We start from the raw sequence: 24,449 nt of genomic DNA, 5'->3' as shown, positions 1-24,449 counted from the left end.
TCGCTGCACCTGCGAGTGCTGGCATTACAGGGAGAGCAAAGGTCTGAGCCTGAGTGCTCTGGGGAAGTGATGTAATTAAGTTTTATGTATGTAAGCCCTTCCCACAGGTCAGGTTCTGGAAGATAATCAGGCTTGTTGATAACACACCGATTTCCCCAGTGAAACCTTCTCTAATCATGTGGGTCTGTTGCTAAAGCACCTGCAAAGCCTCCACAATAATGAGAGTCCAATCAGCTTGCACACTGTCTTGCCCAAATGCTCTTCTCCTTGTCTTCAGCACCACATGGAAAACGAGTGAAAGTTCCTGATCTGGGAGGTGAGCCAAGGAATTTAATGCCCTTTTTTAGAAGCAGGGTCAGGCCCTCAGTCATGACAGGGCTTTCTCATACACATGTGGGTTTGTGACCTACAGACTAAGGTGTGTCACTCCAGGTTCCTGCTAAACCACTTCAAAGGTGACAAAAAGTAAAAATAAGATTCAGTGTTCAAGCTTTAATCAAAAATTTAGCCAAACCACATGGAGACAATGAAAGCAACTCGTGCACCCACAGCCTCCTGTCATTCCTACAGCCCAGTCTGACTTCCATGTATCCCAAAACCACAGCCAGGCAACCAGAACGGCACCCAAGTCTCCCTTGTCCTTGTCACTTTGCCTTTAAAAGAAATACAAGTTCACACATTCATGCTGCAGTTACAGGGTGATCACATTCTCCCCAGGTTTGCCCTTTTTTCCATGGTTTGCTCCCACTGTTCCTCACCCCAGTTTTGCCATGGAGGGAATCACTGAGTTTGCTGGACTTATCCTTCATTTGCAGCACAGAAAAGACAACTGGGATCAAGGTCTGTGCTTACAAATAAACAAACAAACAAATAAACAAATAAATAAATGCGTTTTCTGTGTTTAATTTCCAACCTGTGTGAGATACACCTTTGGTAATTTCATCTCCCTGGGCTGGAATGACCCCTCTGAGGAAAACAACACGGGATTCAGAGCATCCTTTGATAGCTTTGTCTGCCTCCACATCCACAGAATGAAAATGAATTAACCATTCCCTGTGTTGGCTGATGCCCTCTGATAAGCAGTGCCCAGTCACATTAAGGGGACAAGCTCAAGCTTATCCAAGCAAGTTAAGTAACCTCTGGAGTTGTGTTCTTTTTAACACAATTGCAGCCAAACATCCCCCAAACTTTTCAAACTGATGTTCTAAAATGTTATGCTTCACGTGCCACGATTTGTAATAACCACAAAATGTTTGGAGTTGCAGTCACAGTCAAGCAGAAAATATACATCTATGGCTGGGAGGTAAATTTATTTTTCAGCTGTGAAAAAAAATATATATTGCTATCTCACATAAGGCACCCTGGTATCCCAAAGATACCAACCAACAGCCCATTGGTCCAATTCATATTTCAAAGAGATTGCAAGTGACCCAGGCACAAAATGTGACAGTGGGATTTGTGAGTGGATTTGTAGCCACAGTGTAAACCCGTTGACTTTTAAAAAACCAGAAATCTGGCAAGATTGCACACATGGGTCCCTGCTAAGGGGGGCATGGGGTCAGCAACAAGGCAGCCTGAAATGTTTGTGCTGCAAACCCAGCGAGGAGCTACAGAAATGCATTCCCACCCAGCTGATTGCTCACAAATCCCGGTGCCCACCATTTCTGACATCCTGCATTCACACAGGAAATACAGCCCAAGGAAACTGGAAAACACAGCACAAGGAAACGGCAGCAGAGCAGCCACTTCCATTGAAATTCTGATTATTGTTTCCTACGACACACAAAGAGCCCAGACTCTGTTCTCTGGCTCACCTTTTTAACATGGTTTTGAAAATCTTATTTAGCGCCCTTGGCTTCCAGTTCTTTCACTCCCTTCCCACAGATTTTGCTGTTCCCTCCCTCCATCCCTCCATCCTGGAGGAAGCTGTTACAGGAAACCTTGGGCTTTTGGAACTCCACCAGAAGCCAACTCAGAGGTTTCCAAGCTCAGCCCTGACCCAGGAAAGCCATGCCATGGTCTCCTCCTGCTCATGAACAGCCTTTCCCTGCAAGCTCTGTCAGGATCTTTTGTCTTGGGAGCTTTGTGGCATATTATGGAATAACTGCTTTGTTCTATTCAGTACAGCTTACAAAAGAATTAAATCTGCCTGCTGGGTAGATTATCTCCGTGGTCTTTAAGATTCCCTACCCATGGTAGGGAGGTTGGAACAAGATGTCTTTAAGGTCCCTTCCAACCCAAACCACTCTGTGATCCTGGGTTAAAAGATGTTTTAAGAAAGCAAAGCCTGAACTTCAAACAAACCAACCAACCAACCAAAACAAACACATTATTAGAAGCCAGAGAGACACTGAAATCAATTTGTTTTCCCAGTTTTGATTTATTAACTCCTCAAAAGACATTTAGAAAAGCTTTGTCTGAGAAAGAGATAAACCCCAGGAGCACCTTTTTCCACGGGCACATATTTGGAAGTGAGGGAGATGCAGAGAGAAAAATGTTAACACACATTTGGCTGATGCCATATTCCCTGCTACTTCCCTCCCCACGTGCTCCCTCAGCTGTTCCTCTCCGAGGGAGGGATGCAGAGAAGAACCTGAGATAAAACCCAAATAGCAGCGTTCAGGATGGTGATAATGACCCATTTAAAACAGCACCTGGCAGAAGAACCTGCAGATGGGACTGAGTCATAAAAGCAGAGACTGCAGCTACACTATCTCCTTCGGGGAGTGAAATGCTGACGAAGTCCAATTGCAGGAGCCTTGGCAATGAGGAGGTTGACAGATGAGGACCATTTCTGAGGAGGGATGTCACCAGCAACACCCTCCATCACTCCACCAGGATGGCCCTGCTGTGAGACAGTGTCAAGCCTCGTGGAGGTTGCACTAGTGAATAAAAATGGGAGCAGTCTCAGCATCGAGTATGAAACAGATCCCTTGGCTTCAAAGCCATCAGCTATTGCTTATCTGCACCTCAGCTCTTCCAAAGTGCTGCTTATGAGCTCGAAAATATCCCAGATTTGTATCAGGAGGTAGAGGGGAGGAGGAGTTGAGCCCACCTTTCACCAGCACTTTGGCACAGCTTTGTGGGACTGCCTTGCACTGTGAGAGTGCAGCTGAAGGTTTGGACTGCAAAACCACGGAGACACCACATTCCAGGGCCAGACTCCCAGTGGGTCTGAGAAGGGAGGACACAGGGGAGCTGCTTGCTGGCTAATTCAGCACTGGCAGCCTTGTCCCCTAAAACTGTGCCCTAAACTGTGTCAGCTGCCTGCTGGATCCACAACTGGTGTGAAGCTTGGGACATGCACCTGCTTTTGCAAACGAGCATCTGCTCACTGGGAAAGTTTAAGCTCTCAGAAAAGTACATTCTACTTTAAAAAAATAAAAATCCCAGGAATGGAACTGTACTGCAAGTTTATGAATTTCTCTTCCCTTAATGCTGTGATTCAGGCTACAAAGGAAATATTAGTATTTTCTGCAGAAAAAAAAAAAAAAAAAGAAAAAAGAAAAAAAGGCATCCAAGGAATATGAGCCAACAGCTTCCAAGACATCCCCAGCACCTGGTTTGGACTTAGTTGCTCGATTCTTTTCTTTGCCTTTGCAGTGTATGTGTGGTTTTCTTCAGCAGGGATCCATCTCTTTCCAGCTCATTCAGGGAGGTGCTCCTGCCATGGAGAGATGGTCACGCTGCCACCCTTCCAGCAGGAACCCTCCTAACCCAGGCAGTCCCTGGCAATGGATGTGCTCTGGCAGAAGAACTGTTTATGTTTGACACTTGTTTTGAATGCAGAGCCCAAAGAAGTTTCCTTTCATTAAAATATGTAATTAGGGGTTCTTTTTAAACACTGGGAGAAAAAAAAAAAAAACCTCTCTTGTTTTAGATGAAGAGTTTTTTGCTTCTTTGACTTGAAACAAAAAGCATCTGTTTTGGCAATCTCCCACCACACTCATATATCAGCTGTTAAAAACATCTTGAAAGGCACCAAATGAAATGAATCACATCTGGAGCCAATTTGGACATGTATTTGTTTTCTAAACAGTATTAAATTCAAATCAGTATCTTGAAATGATAATATAAGCACATCAAAGTGGACAGAAATAATGAGAATTCATACCATGCCTACTATCTGTATATTCTTATCAAAACACCAGTGATCATAGCTCATAAAAAACTTCACGGAGCTAAGAGATCACAAAATCACACTTAAATTAAAACTAAACAGAGAAGCAAGTACTTCAGTGCCCAGCTATCCAGCCTACCTGTCAGAGGTGCAATATTCAGTGTCAGCACAGCGAGAGACAAGGAGTCATTCAGAGCAGACTCTGAATTTTCAATGAACTATTTTAATTAACCCATGGATAGTAATTCTCTTCAAAGTTTTTAAAAATAAAATTATAGCTTTTTATGAGCAAAGTTACTATTTCAAAAAGAAAAATATCATCAGACTTCTGACATACACATGACTTTCACCCAATAAAAATATCTTCAAACTAAAAAAAAAAAAAAGGCAGTCAAATTCTCAGCCAACCACAAAACATTTTACAAGGTCAAAGCAAGTTCAAGTGCACTAAAATGAAAACCATTTTGAAACTTTACTTTGTTTTGCAAACAAAGGCAACACAGTGTGAATAGAGACAGTTTCACTATCAGTAAAACCAGGCAGAATTCTACAATCAGGCCAACATACTTCTTTCCTCTTAGAAGATTCTAAAAGGCCACCTTACTGTTCAGATTCACAGAACAACCCAACTTCTGAGAGTGCCAAGAAGGGTATTGACTGTGTGGATGTTGATTAAGAAAAACAACATAACAGACAAGTCATGCAGATCACCCTGTTTATAAAATCACAGAATGGGTTGGGTTGGAAGGACCTCAAAGCCCACCCAGTGCCATCCCCTGCCATGGGCAGGGACACCTTCCACCAGCCCAGGATGCTCCAACCTGGCCTGGGACACTGCCAGGGATGGAGCAGCCACAGCTTCTCTGGGCAACCTGTGCCAGGGCCTGCCCACCCTCACAGGGAAGAATTTCTTCCCAATATCCCATCTCTCCCTGCCCTCTGGCAGTGGGAAGCCATTCCCTGTGTCCTGTCCCTCCATCCCTTGTCCCAAGTCCCTCTCCAGCTCTCCTCTGCTGAAGGTGCTCCCTGGAGCCTTCCCTTCTCCAGACTGAACAACCCCAATTTTCTCAGCAATTCTTCCCAGCAGAGGAATAAAACCCCTCTGGCTGCTGCCAGATGTTCAGGTGCGCTCTGAGGGCTGCAATTCCAGCTGGGAATCCCAGCACGGTGTGGATGGCAGGAGCAGGCACGTCACCTGCCCACCTGCTCGATTCCTCAGCGATTCCCCTCTGCACTCTGCCCTTTTCCTTTGGACAGCCCTTTATTCAATCAGACTCAGAGCCGGGGAACAACCTGCTTCACCTCTGCAAGACCCTCCCAGCGGAGCATTTTGCCCTGACGCGGGTTCTGAACGCTCCCAGCCCACCCTGGCCAGGGATGAGGTGCTAATTGCAGCCGCTCTCCCGGACACGCTGCAAGACAAATCTTTGCCGCTGAAAGGTTTGTTTCTGCCGGCAGTCTTGAGAGGGCTCATTATAAGCGATCACCAGATGTCACCAATTATTCATAAAATACAAAAGAAAGAACTTTTTTTTTTTTTTTCCCCCAGCGAAAAAAAAAACAACCCACAACTGTCAAAGTGCAACAAGAGCCGTAAATACACCGCTCTGCAGTATTTTTAGCCACGGTATAGATTCCCTTTTGCTATTACACATCTCAAACAACACCTACTGAAATAGGAACGAGGCATTCTAATAATGTCAGCACTAATGACAAGCTCTGGCTGACAGATACTGACTTCACCCCAGCCTCCAACAGGATGATTAACAGCTCTACAGCAGCAAACACAGCTCAGGCCCCCAGCACTAACAACCAGCCCTCATCCATGGAAATGGAAAGGACAGAAGGAAATGGCCTCAAGTTGCACCAGGGGAGGTGTAGGCTGGACACTGGGGAGAACTTCTTCAGCCCCGGCACAGCTGCCCAGGCAGAGGTGGATTCACCATCCCTGGAGGGATTCAACAGATGGGTGGATGTGGCACTTGGACCGTGGGCCTGCCAGTGCTGGGGGAATGAATGGTTGGACCAGATTTTCTTGGAGGGCTTTTCCAACCTAAACAATCCTATGAAAATAGCACAACACTGCAACCCAGCAGAGCAAAGGGACAGCTGGGAACAGGTGATGCACCTTCATCTCTCCTTGAAGAAAACATGCAAGAAAGAGTAGGGTCACAAAAAATGCTGGCAGACAAGACTGTCCCAGGGAGCTGTGTGCTTTGCCTGGCAATTCCCCAAGACCAATTCTTGTCACACTGGTGCAAACTAAGGGCAAACTGCCCTGCAAACACTCAGCCCTGCAGCCCTGGTCACATCCTGGCACCTTCCACACCAGGGGGTTGAGCTGAAGGCTGGGAGGTGTTTTCTTGTGCTAACTTTCCCCTGGCAATCCAGGCGAGGTAAATGATACACTTCAGCTGCCAGCTCGCTTTTCCCATTTCCAGATCTCCAATCAGATTTGGGCACCGTTTTCATTATCAGCACAGAGAAGCTCTGAGCGAGAGCCACCCCGAGTCCGTCGGGACACGTGTCACTCACGTGGCACACACTGTGGGGATGCAGGCCACTGCTCCCAGCATTTCATCTCTTTCTGCCTCTGGGTCGCTTCAAATGAACAATTCTGCGTGCCCAGGCGGTGCAGAGCTGCGTGCAGAGCTGTCAGCTGTATTTATTTCACGAGCAGTTTAAGACATGACGGGAACTGAGTCGCTGCTGAGGTTTTACTACAAGCTATCAAAGACATAAGCAGACACCATCTATAACCACTGGCTTTCATCCTCACCCCCACCAGCTCACGCTCCCAGTGAGCACAGCCAGGCTTCCAAACCTTCCTCACTGACTGCAGAGCCTCTGATGGGGCACTGAGAGAAACCCAAACTCACCTGGAGAAACCCAACCTTGGGATGCTCAGTGGGCAAACCCAGAGGGAGCCTTCACTGCACAGGGGACACCCAGACCCAAACCCAAGCCCTTCCTTCCTGGGGTAACAGATAAACCAGCTGAGGAAGCACTAAAGTGTCCACAGGAATTTGGGAACAACTTACTAGGACTCATCAGTGCATTGAAAAGCCAAGAGCTCCCCAGACCAGCCACCTCCTTCCACTGAGCTCCCTCCAGGATGGCTTATTCCTGACAAATAATTCCATTTTAGCAGAGGCTGATTTGGGATAAGCCTGCAGATCAAGTGGCAAAGCTCTGTTGTTATAGTGAGGCTTACAGAGATATTGGGAATTACCAGCACTCCGTGGGAGCTCACGTGGCTTTGATTTCCAGGGCAAAAAGTGACACATCAGCTGCTTTTGTTCAGGTGGCAGGGACTTGGGGTGCAGAACCCAGGGCCTCCTCCACGAGCATCAGCCCACAGTCCCAGCCTGCAGCTTGGTTTGTACTTTTTGAGGCTGTTTCCAACAGATGGCAGAAATTTGGGAAAGCTGCCAGTATTTTCTTCCTAAAATGTGTGGCTGCTAAAGCTTCCAAAGACAGCCATCAGCACCTTCATTTACAACTGCCCCATAAAGGAATTGCACAAAAAAAGGTATGCAGAGGTGGTCACTGAAGCGTGCCAGCCCTGGAACTCACAGAGGGAAAAGTGCCTGCTCTTAAAAACAATAAATAGGACATTTCTGAGTTGCAAAATGGACAGGGTTGGTTTGCAATGCTTTTAGGTTTATCTCTGGCACAGAAGGAGACTGGACCTCCTTCTCCTCCCTCACCCAAAGCCCAAGGAAATTTCCATTTCTCCCTTTAAGGAGAGCTGGGCTGGGGATGCTCCCCCAGCAAAGCACAGGATGCTGAAAAAAGCAGCAAAAGAGAGGGGAAAAAAAAAGTGGAGATGAGGAAAAGAGGCCAATGAGTAGAGGAAAACACAGGAGAGCAGCAGGTCAGCATCCCACCTGCCCACCAAGCTGCTGAGTCCTTGCCACCTGTCTGCTTGCATAACGCTTCCCCCACTTCCCTCCAACAGCTTGGAAACTGGGATGTAACAGCAAACTTTAAATCAGTGCTTCATGCTGACACACCATATGTCAGCCTGCACTTAGGTAGTCACCAAAAGTGTTAACAGCAATTATTTAAAAATTATTATAGTTGATTCATGCAGAGAATCCTTTTCCTGCATTGACTCAAATCTTCCAAGACAAGAATTTTTTTTTAAAACTGCCATTTCCCCCCTGATTTTCGATCTGAAATTATGCTCTTTAACTGTTTTAATTTTTATTTTGTTTTAAAATAACAGACTTTATTACCGAGGTATTAATTTACAGCGAAATTGCTTGATGAAACTAAAAATTAAAAGGTTTTCCACCCAAGCATGGCTTGGTTCTGCAGAAGCTTGTGCTGCTGTTTAGAACATCTGACCACCACACCTGGGAATAGCATCCACAGAAAAAACCAGGACAAAAGTCCTGGGTGCCCTCAGGCCTTTCACCAGAGAGCAAAGTGGGTAAAAATCAGCACAGAAGGGCCTTTTTTTAGTGTGCAAAGTCTCCATCACTCAGCTTGATGCTTAAAAGTCAATTTATAAAGAAAAAAAAAATTACAGTGCATAAACCCATGCAAAGAATTGACAATATAAATAAGGGAGCAAAGAGAGAGCCCCTTCCCCAGTGTTTTCTCCAGGGCTGGGAGGCTGCAATCAGCACTGACACAGGCTCTCCCTTGGAAGAAGGCAGCATAAATAAAAAGTAATTAGATTAATCAAGTAGGGAACTATTTAACAGCTAATTAAAATGCACAATTAATCATAATTTCCTCAAAACAGTCTGCTAAAAATGGGTAGTGACGCCCAAGCAGAAAAGAAACAGCCTGTTTGGTCTTTATTTGGTGCCTTCCACTGCACCCCTCATGCCACCTGCCTGCCAGGGTGCCCATCCCACAGCTGGATCCACGTCAGACCCCTGGGCTGGATCCTGGAGCCCTCAGACCAAACCTCTGGATCCAAACTGCAAATCCCTTATGGCATGAACAACACACAGAAAAGGGGAAATGGGCCAAGAAAAGGGGGAATCAGCCAGGAAAAGGGAACTTGGCCAGTCTCCTCCCTGTTTCACACTGACATCATCTATTTTTCCATTTGTCTGCACCTTCTGCATCTTTTTTGCACCTTTGTATCCATCAGCAGAGCAGGGATGGGGCACAGTGAGTTTTTTTGGAAGCCAGTGGGAGCAGGGAATGATGACATAAACCTGCTCAGGTCATCCCTCATCCTTACAGATCCTCCCTGCTGCTAAACTTGGGGGAGAATTCACAGAGGGGAAAAAACCCCTCCCAGTTTCTACCTGTTGTGGCAAATTCCTACCAACAGCCCTTACTGACAAGAAGCTCTTTCCATCACTCTGAGCTCATGCTTTCCTCATCAAAGGAAACCCTGAACTGACAGTGGAAATACCATGGCAATAAACTCAGAGCTGATATTTTACTTATTCTGGGCTTTTTGTTATGAAACATTCAGGGGTTTGTTTCTTCCTACCCTAAAACTTACCACAGAAACTAATTAGTAAATCAAATCAAAAGTGTCTCCACAGGGATCAACCTCACCTGGCTTGGCTTTAGACAGCACCTACTCACCCAAAAGCTCATTCAGATCAAGACTGTAAATTAGAACATTATTTTTACAACAGTTTTAAGTATTTGCTTCGACACACTAAGCTAGATTATCTTTCACCTTCCTCTGAACAAGTTTTTAGGAGGTTTTCCAACTCCATCATTCAAAAGCCACAGCAGTCCTGCCAAAGGACACGACGAGCTGCAGCCATCTACAGAGCTGGAACAGGATTTCCAATGCCCCTAAAAGTGCCCTTCCTGCATTTTAACTGCAGATTGGTGTTTCTTTCTCAAAAATAGCAAACATTCACAGCCCTATTCCCATTTCCCTTGAACTTATTGATCACAGATGCCTCTTGCCATCGGGCACAGCTCTGAACTTGGGCAGAGTTGGGAGGAGAAAAACAGAACAATCAACAAATGGGAAAAACCACAGAAGCTTAAAACCCCTCAAGAACTGTGATATCCCATAGGATTATCAGATACATAGGATATATCTTATTTTATACAAAGATTTCCCGTGCCCAGGCCCAACCAGCTGATGAAGCATTTTGCACATGTGGCTCCAGGCTGCTTTCTGAGCCAGTGAACATCAGGAGATGATGTGAATGAAATGTCAGTAAACAGGTTAAAGATATCTCGAGATGCAGCAATTCTACCTGATTACTTTGAAATGTCAGAGTTCTCCAGCTCCTTGTGGGGAAGGATGGGCTTTTTCTGGAGCCTTTCTGAGGGGGAAGGAGACAAAATTTGGGGATTCAGGGCTTCTCCTTTGCTATGTCATGTTCCCATTGGCAAGGGTTCTTTGGGGATAGCTGTTAGGATTTTATGTATCTTAATGTCAATAAAAATAAAGTTAACCTCATAAACCACTAACAGTTATCCCAAAACATGACTTGTGAATGGGAACCTAACTCAAGAAGGACAACATTCCCAGAGCTGAGGTTATCAAAAGCTTTCCCTCGTGTGGACAAGGCAGTCCAGATGAGATGTCAGTACAAACCAGATCCACTCTCATGGGGCATTACAGCATCAAACAGGATAAAGAAGCATTTCTTGAACACTTCTCCAATTCTTGATCTCTTTTGAAGCCCCCAAAGCAAAGGTGACTGCAAGGAAGTGTTAAGTAGATAAATACACTGAGATTGAAAAGAAGAATAGAAAAGATCCCAATATCTGTTTCCATAATAACATGGAAAACATCCCAGCCCAATGCAGAAAATAAAGTAAATATTTTTTTAAAAATACAGCAGTATTTCTGAAAACGTACAAAAGGGCCATTGGAACAATTTCTATCCATTGGAAAATCGCAATCAATTTAAGAAAGTGGCAAAATCTGACTTTAAAAAAAACTGTCAGGCCAGGAAGGACATGGATTTGGGAGGCAGCTGCCCGGGAGAGCAGGGCTGGGTCAAGGAAAACAAAGCATTTCCATCTGAAAAGAGCCAAAGGGATTCTCTGTGACTGATCAGCCCAGGACAGCAGCCTGCAACCTGCTCGCTTCCCTAAAGTGAGCCCAAAGTAACTGCACTCCAATTTTCCCCAACTCATTATGTAAAATAAAACCCAGCTGAAAGCCAGTGTGGGGCCACAAAATGCCTTCATTAGCTTGCAGTTCTGTTCCAGTAAAAATGCAGCCAAAATCTCCTGGGTTCAGAGGGGCTGAAGTTTTTGCCGTAACAGCCTTTTGCTTCCTCAACGCTGTACAGCTTCAGCAAGATTTTCTGCCAGTTAGTTTGGACCTAACAAGCTATTTCACCATTAACACAAACAACAATTGTGTCCAGGAGTATTAAACATTTTCCACAAAGGCCCTGTTTTACAGTCACTCCAAGAATGACAATGCCAAATTACGAGTCCGAGGCAGATGTTTTCCAGATGTGCTGAGCATCTCACTTAAATGCTGGATGGGGAGCTCTTCCAAAATGCTGGAAGGGTTGTACCAGCTGCATTTAGATGGGCTGACCCCTGAGTTTCTGCTTAGGGGGAAGTGTTCTTAGGAATAAATGTCTCCAAAAAAGGGCTGCAACTCTCACACCTCCAGCAGAGTGAAGGATGAAGTGTGGTGATAAGGGAACAAATGGGAAAGGAAAGGGAAGCTGAGGATGGAGAGGTGCAGCACTGAGAGCATGACTTCACAGAATCATCATGGAATGGTTTGAGCTGGAAGGGACCTTAAAGCCCATCTCACCCAGTCCCACCCCCTGCCATGGGCAGGGACACCTTCCACCAGCCCAGGCTGCTCCAACCTGGCCTTGGACACTTCCAGGGATCCAGGGGCAGCCACAGCTTCTCTGGGCACCCTGTGCCAGGGCCTGCCCACCCTCATACAGAACAATTTCTTCCCCATATCCAACCTGTGCACCCACTGATGGAACTGAGCCCATGGAAATGAGCAGCTCCCTTGCCCCTCCCCAGAGATGCTGCCACTGCTCCCACCCAGTTCACCTGCAGCGTGCTCTCCTGAGGGTGAGCTGCACACAGCTGGTCCAGCTGTCTGTCAGGCTTTTATTAAGAGACAGAACTCTTTATATCAGAGTTTATCTGTGGGTGGGTTCTGAGGATCACACTTCCCAAGGAGATCTGGTTTAATTGGCTCTGCTGGTCCTCCCGGAGGAGCGCTGAGATGGGGCCCAGATAACAGCAAGCAACTGCAAACACAAAGCTAAATCTGCTTTTCCACAAATATTCAGGATCATTTGCTTCCTGGCAACATTCCTCTTAGTAAACCAATTTGCTAAAATATTCATGAATAGCAAACTCCAGGGCCGTGGGTACAGCCAAATGCTCACGTATCACAACACAACTAAATACTCACCCCAAATGTTTTCACAGGAGTTGCCTTGCTCTAGATTAAATTTTTAATAAAAACAAGCCAAACCCTAATAATGGCTGGAATTCAGCATCATGGCTTCCACTGGAAAACCTCTGGTGAGGAGATTGGCTGCTGTTGGACAAGGGCCCCCAAGACTGACCTGTGCCTGCAGGGTCAGGGAGCCTAGAATTGGGATGATTTAATAAGAGCTCTGTTTTTTTTTTCTGTGACCTTGAGAAAGCCACTGGTTCTCCTCTAGGCTGCAGTTCCCCCTCTGCAATAGGTGGATTACTATTTTGCTGGCATGCAAAGGTGTTGTGAGGTCTAATTTATTAATCTTTGTAAAGCATTCCAGGACACTTTGATGGAAAATGCAAAAATATTATCAGTAAAAGCCTTCCATTTAAATCTCACCTGGAAACCTTCCTCTTACTCCTTAATTTGTGATTGATCCCCACTCAATTAGAGGTAATGGGATTTACATGTAGGCTCCAGCAGTGGAGCAGACCCCACAGGAAGGTGCCAGCAACATCAGCAGTCCTTCTTCACAGGAAGGAGCCAGGACATCAGCCCCTGCACTGGGAAAGCCATGGCTGGATCCTGCATCCCTGAACTGCACCAGGACCACCTGAACCTGCACTGGGCAAAGAGATGGGGCACTGAAACCCTCCCCCACAGCACCATCACAAACCCCCACCCATGACAGGCCGAGGGGGAACGGCTTCAAACTGCCAGAGGGCAGGGAGAGATGGGATATCGGGAAGGAATCTTTCCCTGGGAGGGTGGGCAGGCCCTGGCACAGGTTGCCCAGAGCAGCTGTAGCTGCCCCTGGATCCCTGGAAGTGTCCAAGGCCAGGTTGGAGCAGCCTGAGCTGGTGGAAGGTGTCCCTGCCCATGGCAGGGGGTGGAACAAGATCAGCTTTAAGGTCCCTTCCAACCCAACCCCTTCTATGATGCTCCTACAGAACCCCCCACCCCTCCAGTTGCACTGATAATTAACTCCTCACTTTATGGCTGAAATTCATCCCCATTAATCATGTTTTCACCAGAAAAACAGTTTCTGCCCAAGGAGCTTTTGACTCAGGAGCAGATCAGACCAAATCTGCAGACCACTCATTACCTCCCTATGCCAGCTTTTATCCCGTGCTGTGGACTGCTCATTTTAACTCAGGACACCTCTGCTAGGATCCAGCCCTTGGAACATCAGCAAGAAGTGCCTGTTAAATCCTGGAGCAGAGGGGCAGGAAGGCAGTGAAAGCTCCTTGCAGCCACTCAATGGAACGCCCAGCATCCAGCCTGCTGGTATTCCCAGGCACTCACAACTTCAGCTGGCTCCATGGATCTTTATACTGAGCATCCAGAAAAATTAGCATTTTGTGCTGCACAGCTTTTAATCAGCTATTCTCAAGTGTCAGTCGTTTTTATCTTTAAAGCACTTCTCAGTCTCCCTGCTTGAGTCTCCCTAGCCCTAAAATTTATTCTACCCATTTGTTTTCCTCCACTCGGTTTGCAGCGCCCTTTCCCAGGATCTAATCATCTTAATCTTTAATGCTCATCTCTACCTTTTAACCTTTTCAGTTTTCTGTTTAAAGCAATCTCTCCATCTCTCTCAGGTTTGGGGCTTTTTTTCTTTATTATTAAATGGAGGTTCTCCCTGGCCTCTGGCTCAGCTGGGGAGTCCCACGCAGAGTCCCCTGGCACCAAACTGCAAGTCACCTCTCAAAAGGTGACTTGTGAGGGCCTTCATTAAATCAGCCATTTTTTCTATTGATACAATTGATGTAATTTTTGGAGAAATTAAGGCAAGTTCACAGGTGTTGCAATATTTGCTTTACTTCACTTGAAACGACCTGGGAAATGGGATGTGCTACCGTTCCCTTCCAGCAGGAAACCATGGATGGGGATACTCCATAGGATGGTTTAGGTTGGAAAAGACCTTTAAGATAATCGAGCTGGGAAAAAAAGCTGATAAACTTTTGAGCATCCAAGCTCTTTTCAGGACTGCAAGAGGTTCAGCAATGCAGAGGCTCAGTAGATGGGTCTCTTTTTAGTCATGACTTTGTAAAATCACGCCCCACTTTGCTGGCATTTCTCCAGGGTTACACCACCTAGAGCAGCTTGGAAAGCTGCTGATGGAATGATGAGAGCTAATATTAAATTCAACACACTAAGAAAGCAAAAATTGTCTTTAATGTTTCCCACATGAGGCTCTTCAATGTTCAAGTGTGGTTTAAGCTCCCAAATTAATGCACGAATAAACATCAACCTGATTTGCAAAGAAAAGTGAGGTGGATGCAGTGAGTCCAGACTGCCACCAAATCATGAGGAGCATGTGTGAGGTGCAGACAGCACACAAAAATAGCTAAAAAAAGAAAGACAAACACCCCCTGAGATACTGAGTGTTTAGGCAGCAGCACAAAAGCTTGCACAGGAACTCCCACCAGCCAACACAAGGCTCGATGCCCTTTCCTTTGATTCTGCACCTTCCTCCTCTGCTCCATCCCCATCGCAGCTGCTATGGCTGTGCATCAAAAAAAACCTTCATTATCACCTCTCAGCTCTCCTGAAAGCACTGCAGGGAAGATTTTCCAGAGCCAGGTTAGGAGCAGATGCCACCCTAAACAACAACAAGCTGCATCTCATTCCTCTGCCCTCAACAACACCAAGGTGAAACTTGGGGTGCTTCAAACTGAGATCACCTCATGCTAGATCTCCCTTTGTAAGACTTCTTTAGGCTCTCTGCTGCTTTTGATCCTTCTTCTTGTGCCTAAACTTCCCCTGCTCTTGTTACTGGCATTTAATTTCCAGTGGAAGTCCAAGGGAGAGTTTCACAACTGACTTCCAGAGGGACAAGATGGGCTTCCATGGATTTCAGGAATGTAAGCATTCCATTTTCTTTTAACAAGGAAAATACCTTTCAAGACCTTACACATATTCCTAAACATTCCTCTAACCAAAGCTCGCAGTGGACTGTCCCATGTTCACATCCTCACATAAATCAATGGAATTTCCATAATTTACCCCAAGGATTGGTGCAGTCTGTTTATAAGGTCTAAGCCATCAATCACATTTAAGAGGATTCAGCCTGAAAAGCCAGGTAAAATTGATCCCTCCCCAAAAGACTAAGTGGAGAGAGCTATAAAAAACAACGTGGGAATAGAAAGGAATCCTTCTGGAATTCAGTTCTAATAACAGCACACACACCCCTCCAGTACACATAGCACTTATCTCCCTTTAGAACTCTTTCAACTCCTCCTATATTTACACTGGAATGATCACTACAGGCTCGAGCAGAAGCCCCCAGCTCCTCCCAGAGGGATTCATTGCCTCCCTCCCAGCACCCCAAAGCAGCTCAGTGCCACCAAAGCAGCCTGTCAGCAGTGCTGCAGACCTCAATCAGCAAATATTAATTGCCAGCCGGGAGAAGTGCCATTAGTTCACACTCAGACTCCTTCCAGCTGGAAAGACAGGGGGTGTTAAATGGAGCAGATTTCCTTCCAGCCTCCTCACCAGAGGAGCAGCTCTGCCTGTCCTGCCAGCACGAAACGAGCAAAGCATCAACACCTTCCCAGAGATGCTCTGAAATGCCCTTCTGTAGAACAAATTACTTCTGGAAGTAACAAACCACAGAAATAACAACAAATAAAGTACAGAGGAAATAAACTACCACCACCACCACCTGAGGCTGAATTCATATCTATTTGAGATCACTGCAGTGATATGAGTTATCAGCCTGCTTGGTTTGTTGGGCTTTTTTTTTTTTTTTTTACCCAAGTTTGTAATTTATTTACATTCAAGCATAGAAAATTTTCTGTCAGCAGGCAGAAGATTATCATTTTCCTTAATTAGAAAGAAACTTCGTGAAAACTGGGGGAAAGAGAGAGAAGTTGAAAATTAAATACTGTGTGTGTAACAGAAAGGAGAAAGGCAGGTAGTTTTCCAGAGAGGTTTCTTTTGATATTCTGCACAAAATCTGTACAAAATTATGATTTATTACAGGGACAGAACTGACCTTGTATGAAGAGGATGGTTACTGTCAGGTATTTGCTTTAAAAAACCCCAAACCAATACATTATTTTAAGCCATGGGACCAAAGTATTAACAAGATTCGTGCTGACATTTCAGGACAGAAGGGAGGAAGGAGGAGAATGGGCCTGGAATAGCAGACAGGAACATGCTTTTACAGAGCCCCATCTCTCTGCATAAAACTCTGTCAGATCTCGTACAATCGGAGCTTTAGTACAAGTTGGGCTGAATGGACAAAAAAAACCTGAATTAAGAAACAGGCACAGGTACAGGGCATTTACATAATGGAAAGTTCAAGTGTTTGGTCAACTGAGTTGGGCTGAATTCATGCCAGAGCACAAACTCAGTCTGAGCAGCTGCAGCACAAAACAAACAAACAAAAAACAAACAAACAAAAAACCCCCCAATCCACCTGGATAAAGGGAGGATGTCAGAACCACAGAAAATAAGGAATGAGCTCGGGCAAGTCGTGGCTGCCTTCCCCTAGCAGGGGCTTGGCTGATGCGGAGGAGCTTTGGGGATTGCTGATCAGGCAGGAAAAGAAGCAGGAAGGGAAAGGAAGAAGGGGGAAAATGACTCCTAAATGCTGCAACTGGAAAAGCAGAGCTCTGAAGAGAATTTCTCTAATGTTTGTAAACTGCTAGGGAAGGGCAGTGCTCTGATGGTTCTGGAGGAAGGAAGGGGGCAAGGGAAGAAAAACTCTTGAGAGTTGTCTGTGCAGTTTCCACTGGCCAAAAATAGGGAGAGAAAATGATAGAAGAGTGGGTGTGAAAAGTCAAAAGGAAAGAAAAATAAACAGAACTGCAAAAAAAGAGGACTACTGCTATGGGAAAGCAAAGCCCAGTCCAAATCACTGTGCTAAAATGATATAACTGCATTATCCAAGGCATTTATACAAACAGGAACATTCCCAGGCCAACTGCTCATTCTGGACATCTGTGGGACAATTGTCATTATGAGCACAGCTATCTTTCCAGCGTTCATGAGATTTGGGAGTGCTTTTGGGGAAGAAAAACTTCTTTCCTCCCCACTTTGGCTCACAGCAAAAGCACTTTATCCTCATGTATTTTGCTACCCAGTAAAAATCACCAACACTCCAATCAAATGACTATGGAAACTCATAAAGCAGTGAAAATACACAAAATGAGAAAAACCTCCACATAGCAGAGAAGCCTTAAATAGAACATCTTCCTGTGGGGAAAACCAAACTGTATTTCTTACCAGGAAAGACAACCAGATCCAGGAGAATGTGAACAGCTATGAGGAGGATTGACATTTCTCCTGAGACCTCTGGATGTGGAACTCCTGCTTTATGGGACTTCTCTTGGGACTTCAAATTCCCAAGTGAAGTTTCCCACCTGTTTATCATTTGCTTTGTCAGCTGAGGAAGAGGGAAGGCATTTATAATATTGTGTCTGGGGAACTGTGCTGCAGGAGAGGCTGCAGGCTGAACCCTGGGAGGTCACTCCTGCTGGGATCTCTCATTGCTTCACCCACATCTCCTCAAGTTTTTGGACTCTCAAGGTTTCAAAGGAGCCATTTCATCCCAGGCTGGGCCAAGGAGAAATCAGTCGCTCCCCCAGAGAAAAATGATCTTCCTAATCCTGCTGCTGGCCCAGAATGCAATGTATTGAGGTGGTACAAGCTTCTGCTCACACATCAGCACCTGCTATCCACCAGTATTTACAAAGCTCTTCACATCTGATAAATATGCTAAAGGGCCAAAGAATCCTTTCCCAAAATACACAAAAGGAAACAAAGCTTTATAGTTTGCTTTCTTATCAGTTCACTGGGGAGGGACCTAGATCAGAATCAGGGGATTAGATCTCAGTCACACCTTAAGTGAGTGGCCATCCAGTTTGTCACTGATAACTGGGAAAACCGTCAGAGCAAACACACACACCACACACATGCAATCTGTAGTGTCCCTCAGCTCCACACAGGAATTTACATCTTAATTGAACAAGTCAGCTGGGACAAAAAACCACGAAGCAGCCCCCTCATCAGCCTGACCGTACTCAAATAATTAAATTATCTACTTGACAGAAAGCAAACAGAGAACACACAGGTGCCTACTGACAGATGGAACCTGAGCAACCTGGGCTGGTTGAAGGAGTCCCAGCCCATGGCAGGGGGATTGGAATGAGAGGCTCCTTAAGGCCCCTTCCAACCCAATCCATTCTGGGACTGTATATTTTGCACCTTTAAGATTTTTTCCCCAGTCGAAGATCTTACACTTCTAATGGTGCTTAAAAACCTGTAGCTTGATTGCTTACTGAAAATTTCAATTCAGAAGAATCCACCATCATTCTTGATTTCCAAAGAAGAGATTAAAATACCAAGAAACAGAGGGATACACAGAATGTTCCTCAGGAACTGCACGGCAGAAAAAAAGGCTGAAACCTAATTTTCAGTGGAGTCCCACTCCGTGGGATTATTCCCCCCTTATGGGAAACTTTTTTTCTATATGTTATCTCTGCAGACAGAGGTGTGAAGTACATTTTTATTTATTCACGTGGGAAGAGAAGTGAGATTGTTTCTTTCTTCCCTTCCATAAAGCTGTTATTCTGCTGAAAAGCAGATTTAAGAGCAGTGCTCCATGGCAAGAGTTGGAGGGTTACTTTAAACTGGGACACAGAACTCCTCCTCTGGTGCCACCATTTCATGGTGTGTTCAGGTGTGACATCGTATCATTAGGTGTAAATACAGCCCTGCAGGGGCTGATTACTGCAATGAGAACTCATTTTCTTTAACACCAGCTGAGATGAGGAAGGAATAAAAACCCAGGCCAGAAGCATCCTCGGAAAAAGGTGGGTGATGTCAGGAATGGGAAAACTGAAGGCACTTTTTGGTAGCCAGGGGTGGAAAGTCCCCTGGCTCAAGGGCTGAGCATCCCTGCAATCAAGACTTGCCCCTTCTTTGGAAAGTCTCTGGTGCTACTGGGGCCCTCCTGCATCTTAGCCAGAGGGGGAGGCAGTTTCCAGCCTGATCCATACCCTGATCTCACCTGATACCCAGAGGCAGAAGCACCAGCACCACAAGTGTCCTTTTTAGATGCTCCTTTTTAACGTCACGAGCAAAAATTCCTCCTTGCCTTGATCTGCTCATGGGCTGTCCCTCGAAATATGCCTTTAGGTGACCCCTTTCCATGAGTAACTCCATGCAAGGTCTGTTGATCCCAGACTTAATTACCTGCTTTGGTGAATTTAGAGGCTGCCTGTGGCAAACGCTGAGTCCAGGGCTCTGACCAGCTCTGCTGTCCCCTCCACAGCCAGACCTCCAAAACAAAGGAGACTTTGCCCTTTAATTCCAAGCTGTGCCTACAAACCTCTGGAAAAGTTTTGGGCTGGATGGATCTTAGCCTCCAGGTCTCCTGTGAGACACAAGAATGGTAATGCTTTTCTATCTCCAAAGGGTATCACAAGGATATATTAATAAGACTCTTCAGATGGATTCTTGTTTCTTAAATAGGCTCTTCTAGCATCATGTTAGTAAACAAGAACCCATGATGGATGGCTCTGTGTGCAGCCAATCTCCTGGGGGCTCAAGTGAGCTGAAGATAAAGGAATTATTTTCATATTTGATCACATAAATGTCACTGGATATATTTGCAACAACCCACTCAAATCTTCCTGTAGCTATATGGAGTCATCTCTGACAATGAGCTTGCAAGATACACTCTAGTGAGGCCTTTATGAGGCCTCTCATTAGAAGTAAAATAATTTACAACTCCTTCCATTCCCTGGCATTTCATCACATGCTCCTTTCTCCTGCAATCTCCTTTGATGACAGGATGGTGCAGGGAATACAAAATATTAACAGGAGAGACACATTACTGGTGATTTTGTGCAATGATGATAATGAAATTTGCTACTGAACCAATAAAAGAGCTTCGGCTGTATGCATCCCACTGGTAACCAGAACTGTCCTTAAAATCACTTAAAACTGTGTCCTTGCTCCTCTTAGTTCATCCAAACAGCTCCTTTCCTTTGCCTGTGCCATTTGCCCAGCAAGGTTTTTGTTTCTCATTGTTGCAACAAACTTTTTGTTAATACCATCTACTTCTTCTGAGCCTCTTTGTCTCGTTCAAAGCCTTTTCCAGTGGGCTGGATTGTAAAAAGTTATTACACCGGCAGCTGAAAGCACCGAGCAGCACAACTACAGCGCACACGACGCAGAGAGCGATGTTAATTATTTACCAGTTCCCGGGTTGATTACATTCTGCTCGGTGATGACACTCAGGGGCTTAATAGCTGCAGAAAACATGGTGTATGTTCCGTGGAATAAATCCTCCCTGAAACACCGAGCTCTTGGAAATACAACAATCCCATTCGGCCACTCCCCGGGATCACGGCGAGCGACGGGGGCTCTGCCCCAGCCTTACCTTTGAAGAAGCAGTCCTTGCTGTGGACGATGGAGATCTTCTTCCCCTGCAGGCAGGAGGCTCGGTGCAGCTGGCAGTGGTTTTCGTAGAACCTGCCGTCGGAGCCGCAGACAGGCACGTAGGTGGCCTTGCAGTCCTGCAGGCAGCGGCACTCGGGCTGCCCGCTCTGCTGGTCCAGCACGCAGCGGCTGCCGCGGCCACACAGCTTCTGCTCGCAGGGCCCTTCCTGCCCCAAGGGTGCTGGGGAGAGCAGAGACACCTGTGAGAACCCTCCTGACCCAACACATCACCTGTGAGAGCAGAGACACCTGTGAGAGCCCCTCCTGACCTAAAACACCACCTGGAGAGCAGAGACACCTGTGAGAGCCCCTCCTGACCCATCACACCCCCCTGGAGAGCAGAGACACCCATGAGAGACCCTCCTGACCCAACACACCCCCCTGGAGAGCAGAGACACCCATGAGAGACCCTCCTGACCCAACACATCACCCTGGAGAGCAGAGACATCTGTGAGAGACCCTCCTGACCCAACTCATCACCTGTGAGAGACCCTCCTGACTCAAAACACCACCTGGAGTGCAGAGACACCCGTGAGAGCCCTTCCTGCCCCAAAACACCACGCTAGAGAGCAGAGACACCTGTGAGAGACCCTCCTGAGCCAACACATCACCCTGGAGAGCAGAGACACCCATTGAGAGACCCTCCTGCCCCATCACACCGCACTCGACAGCCGCTCCAGCACAGCCCTGATGGAGCAGCAGAGGTTTGGGAGCAGCAAGCTCTCTCCTCTGAACAGCAGCGCTTTGAGGCATCCTCAGATCTCACTCCCCCAGCGCTCCCCCAGCTCTGCTCAAAGGGCTGCATGGGGAAGGGATGGACATGGGGCCCTTTGCTCTTTCAGCCCCTCTCACAGAACCAGAGCCCAAAATAAACCCCAGTGAGTTACACTGAGAAAGCAGCTCTGAAAACCTGCACTCCTGCAGCCACAGAACTCGGCACAGTGCCCTGAGTGCCAGCACTCCAGCTCTGTCCACACTCAGCTCACAGCCAGAGGCTTCCACCCACAATCACAATACCCCCAGGGCTAAAACACACACAGGTTTCAGGGAAAGCTCAGCAGACAATTGCTGAGAGCTTTTTTAAAAAATAACCCCCCCCAGAAAGACCATCACTGGAGTCAAGGGAATGTTACTGGAAGATGCTTCTCACTGCAAAAGCGACCACGAGTCTCTCTCCCTACACTCTGAATAATGGCACACAGGGAAAAATAACTTTCTAATGCTTTTAAGAATTCAGTGGATATGATGTTCTGAATATTACTGTACTATCTGCTGTTTGATACTATTAAAAGGGTAAGGAAGCTGCCCTTGTGCTATAACATTTTCTGCTTATGAAGTTTCCTCACTTAAAGGCTTACACAGAACATCACTATAATTCACACAGGACAGGGCACTTCCAACCAAGCCACTACTCAGAGCAATAATTAGCATCATACTCAACGAAGAGAGTTTCAGGAAATTAGATTATTTTATGCTAATTGGAGTACACAGAGCTGAGCATTACAAAGGGGTGCTGCAAAAGCCACAATTACAGCAGGAATAAGCATTTCCTAGGGCAGAACCTGCTGCCAGGCTTGCACAGCCTTCCAACAGCCACAGACTCCGGCTGCATCTGCACCAGGGACTCAGTCTGGACCAGCAGGATGGTTGGGAAGCAAATCCCTGTTCTCTACGAGTACCACACGTAGGTTTGGCTCTTGGTTTTGGTGGGCACCAGCTTTCAGAGGGCGCTCAAGTGGAAGCAGTGCCCCAGGTGTGCTCCAGCACCCAAGGGGACACATCCTGCAGCGCCTGGAGCACCACAACATCCTCTCAGGTGCACCCAGGGCTTTCACCTGCAAAGATTTTTCAAGCAGCCAAACAGTTCAGTGTCTGAGCACAGAGCAGAGCTCGGCCAAAGCCCCCCCAATCACGTGTAACAGAGATGAGAGGAGATCAGCACCACCTACTTCACCCTACCAATCCCTTTTTATCGTGCTAAATTCCCTGCAAAGACCAAAACAGCCCCTGCCTTGCCCAGCATTTCATGCCCAAATGCCCCAGTGTTGAAGGCCCATTTCATCAAGGGGTTAAGGCACGTGCACAAAGTCCCTGACAAAACCCCCTCCTTCCTGGTGCCCATTAAAGCCTTTGTTTTTTATCACTGTAAATCTGAAAGGGAAAACAGTCTGTTATTGGAGGATTAACTATTTGACTCAATAACTCATTAAAATTCCTCCACCTTGGCAAGCTAAGAAATATTGACTTTTCCTGCCTTGTAATAAACTGGAAGGTCAAAGCATCTCTGAGCAGTGCAAAAAGTAGGGCCCCTGGAAGGAGTGGCTGACTCTTCTTTACTTTCTTCACTAATTGTTCCAGAATTTTTTGCAAATTAGCCTCAGAAATGCAAATTTTGGGGCCTCAGGGAGACCTCACTGTCAAGGCCATATTATTTGTAGTGCCTGCTGTAAATCAGAGCAGCACAAAGGACAAGGGCTTGAGGAAGCTCTGGCCAAGCATCATCCTCGTCCTTTTGGTGGCAGGACCTGCATCTGTACAGCACTGGGCTTGTCCATCACCATCTACCTCAAAAGACATGTTTTGAAGGGTTGATATGAAGGGTATTTAAAAATCAAGATTCAAGAGCTATTATTGTCTATATAAAGGTAATTCAGCTACAACGACAGCAAAGCCCTTCCTGGGCTGTCTTGATGGCTAAAAATTGATCTCTCAGAGCTCACACCAGCCAAGGACTGCACCCTGCATCTCACTGAAGGTTATTTCTGCCTCCTCCTTTGTGGTGGCATTCTCTGATTTACTGCACCAAGTCACATCTGGGCAGGTCACAACTGCACCCTGCCCTGACAGCAGCAAAAACCCTCTGAAGAGCCTCAAGTATTTTTGGTATTTTGATTTTTTAATATAAAATTGGCATTATTGAAGACAAACACTGTTCCTATTAGGATGGAATTTTGAAGTTTTTTAATGATACATCCCAGATTTGGTTAAGCACCAGCTTATAGAAAAAGATAAAATACTTAATCTTTCCTCCATCCACAGAGAAAGCCCAGGAAGCCTGGCTACCATTATGCCTCATTCCTTCTGCTCAGAGTTTAATTTATTCTGTGTTCCCAGATGGACAACTCCTGGTTAAACACAGCTTAGTGTGGTGAGGGGGAGGCAAACAGCCAGAAAGGGAAGATTCAAGTATTTGGGAATCCTGATCCAAGCCCTCTGCAATCCGTGTCTGCAAGCAGAGCGTTAACATGGGGTGCCTTTGCCAGACCCTCATCGTGTTGACAGCAGCTCTTTAATTCAATTATTATTTGCATAATCCCTGCAAGAACTGAAGCTCCCCAGGAGCAGCCTCAGCTGTGGTGAGGGGGCCCAGGGCAGTGCCCCCAGGGGCAGAGAACACCTTCCAGTGCTGTTTTTGGACATGTTATTAGGAGTGACTGAATTCCTGGCTCTTACAAGGATTATTAGAAACGGAAATGGGAAGGCTAATCAAGTGAAACTACCAACTCA

At 46.2% G+C, this 24,449-nt stretch overlaps 1 protein-coding gene across 5 annotated transcripts in view; it reads right to left on the bottom strand.

Annotated features, from left to right (window-relative positions):
- The window catches only part of LOC114065708 (follistatin-related protein 4-like), a 169,594-nt gene that overhangs the window by 96,284 nt on the left and 48,861 nt on the right, over positions 1–24,449 (bottom strand). Inside the window, exon 4 of one of the 5 annotated variants that reach the window (XM_027899820.1) lies at positions 20,884–21,123. The exons of 3 other annotated variants lie outside the window; for them this stretch is intronic. In XM_027899820.1, coding sequence (XP_027755621.1) covers positions 20,884–21,123 — 240 coding nt within the window. Of the gene's footprint in view, positions 1–10,317; positions 10,387–20,883; positions 21,124–24,449 lie in introns of those variants that run through there. One more of the 5 variants, XM_027899819.1, reaches the window with a different exon arrangement.

This window comes from Empidonax traillii, unplaced genomic scaffold (genome assembly GCF_003031625.1).
Source record: "Empidonax traillii isolate 1590-97213 ecotype Southwest subspecies unplaced genomic scaffold, ASM303162v1 scaffold689:size842923, whole genome shotgun sequence".
NCBI classification, from domain to species: domain Eukaryota; kingdom Metazoa; phylum Chordata; class Aves; order Passeriformes; family Tyrannidae; genus Empidonax; species Empidonax traillii.
This window is presented reverse-complemented; position numbering and strand designations above follow the sequence as displayed.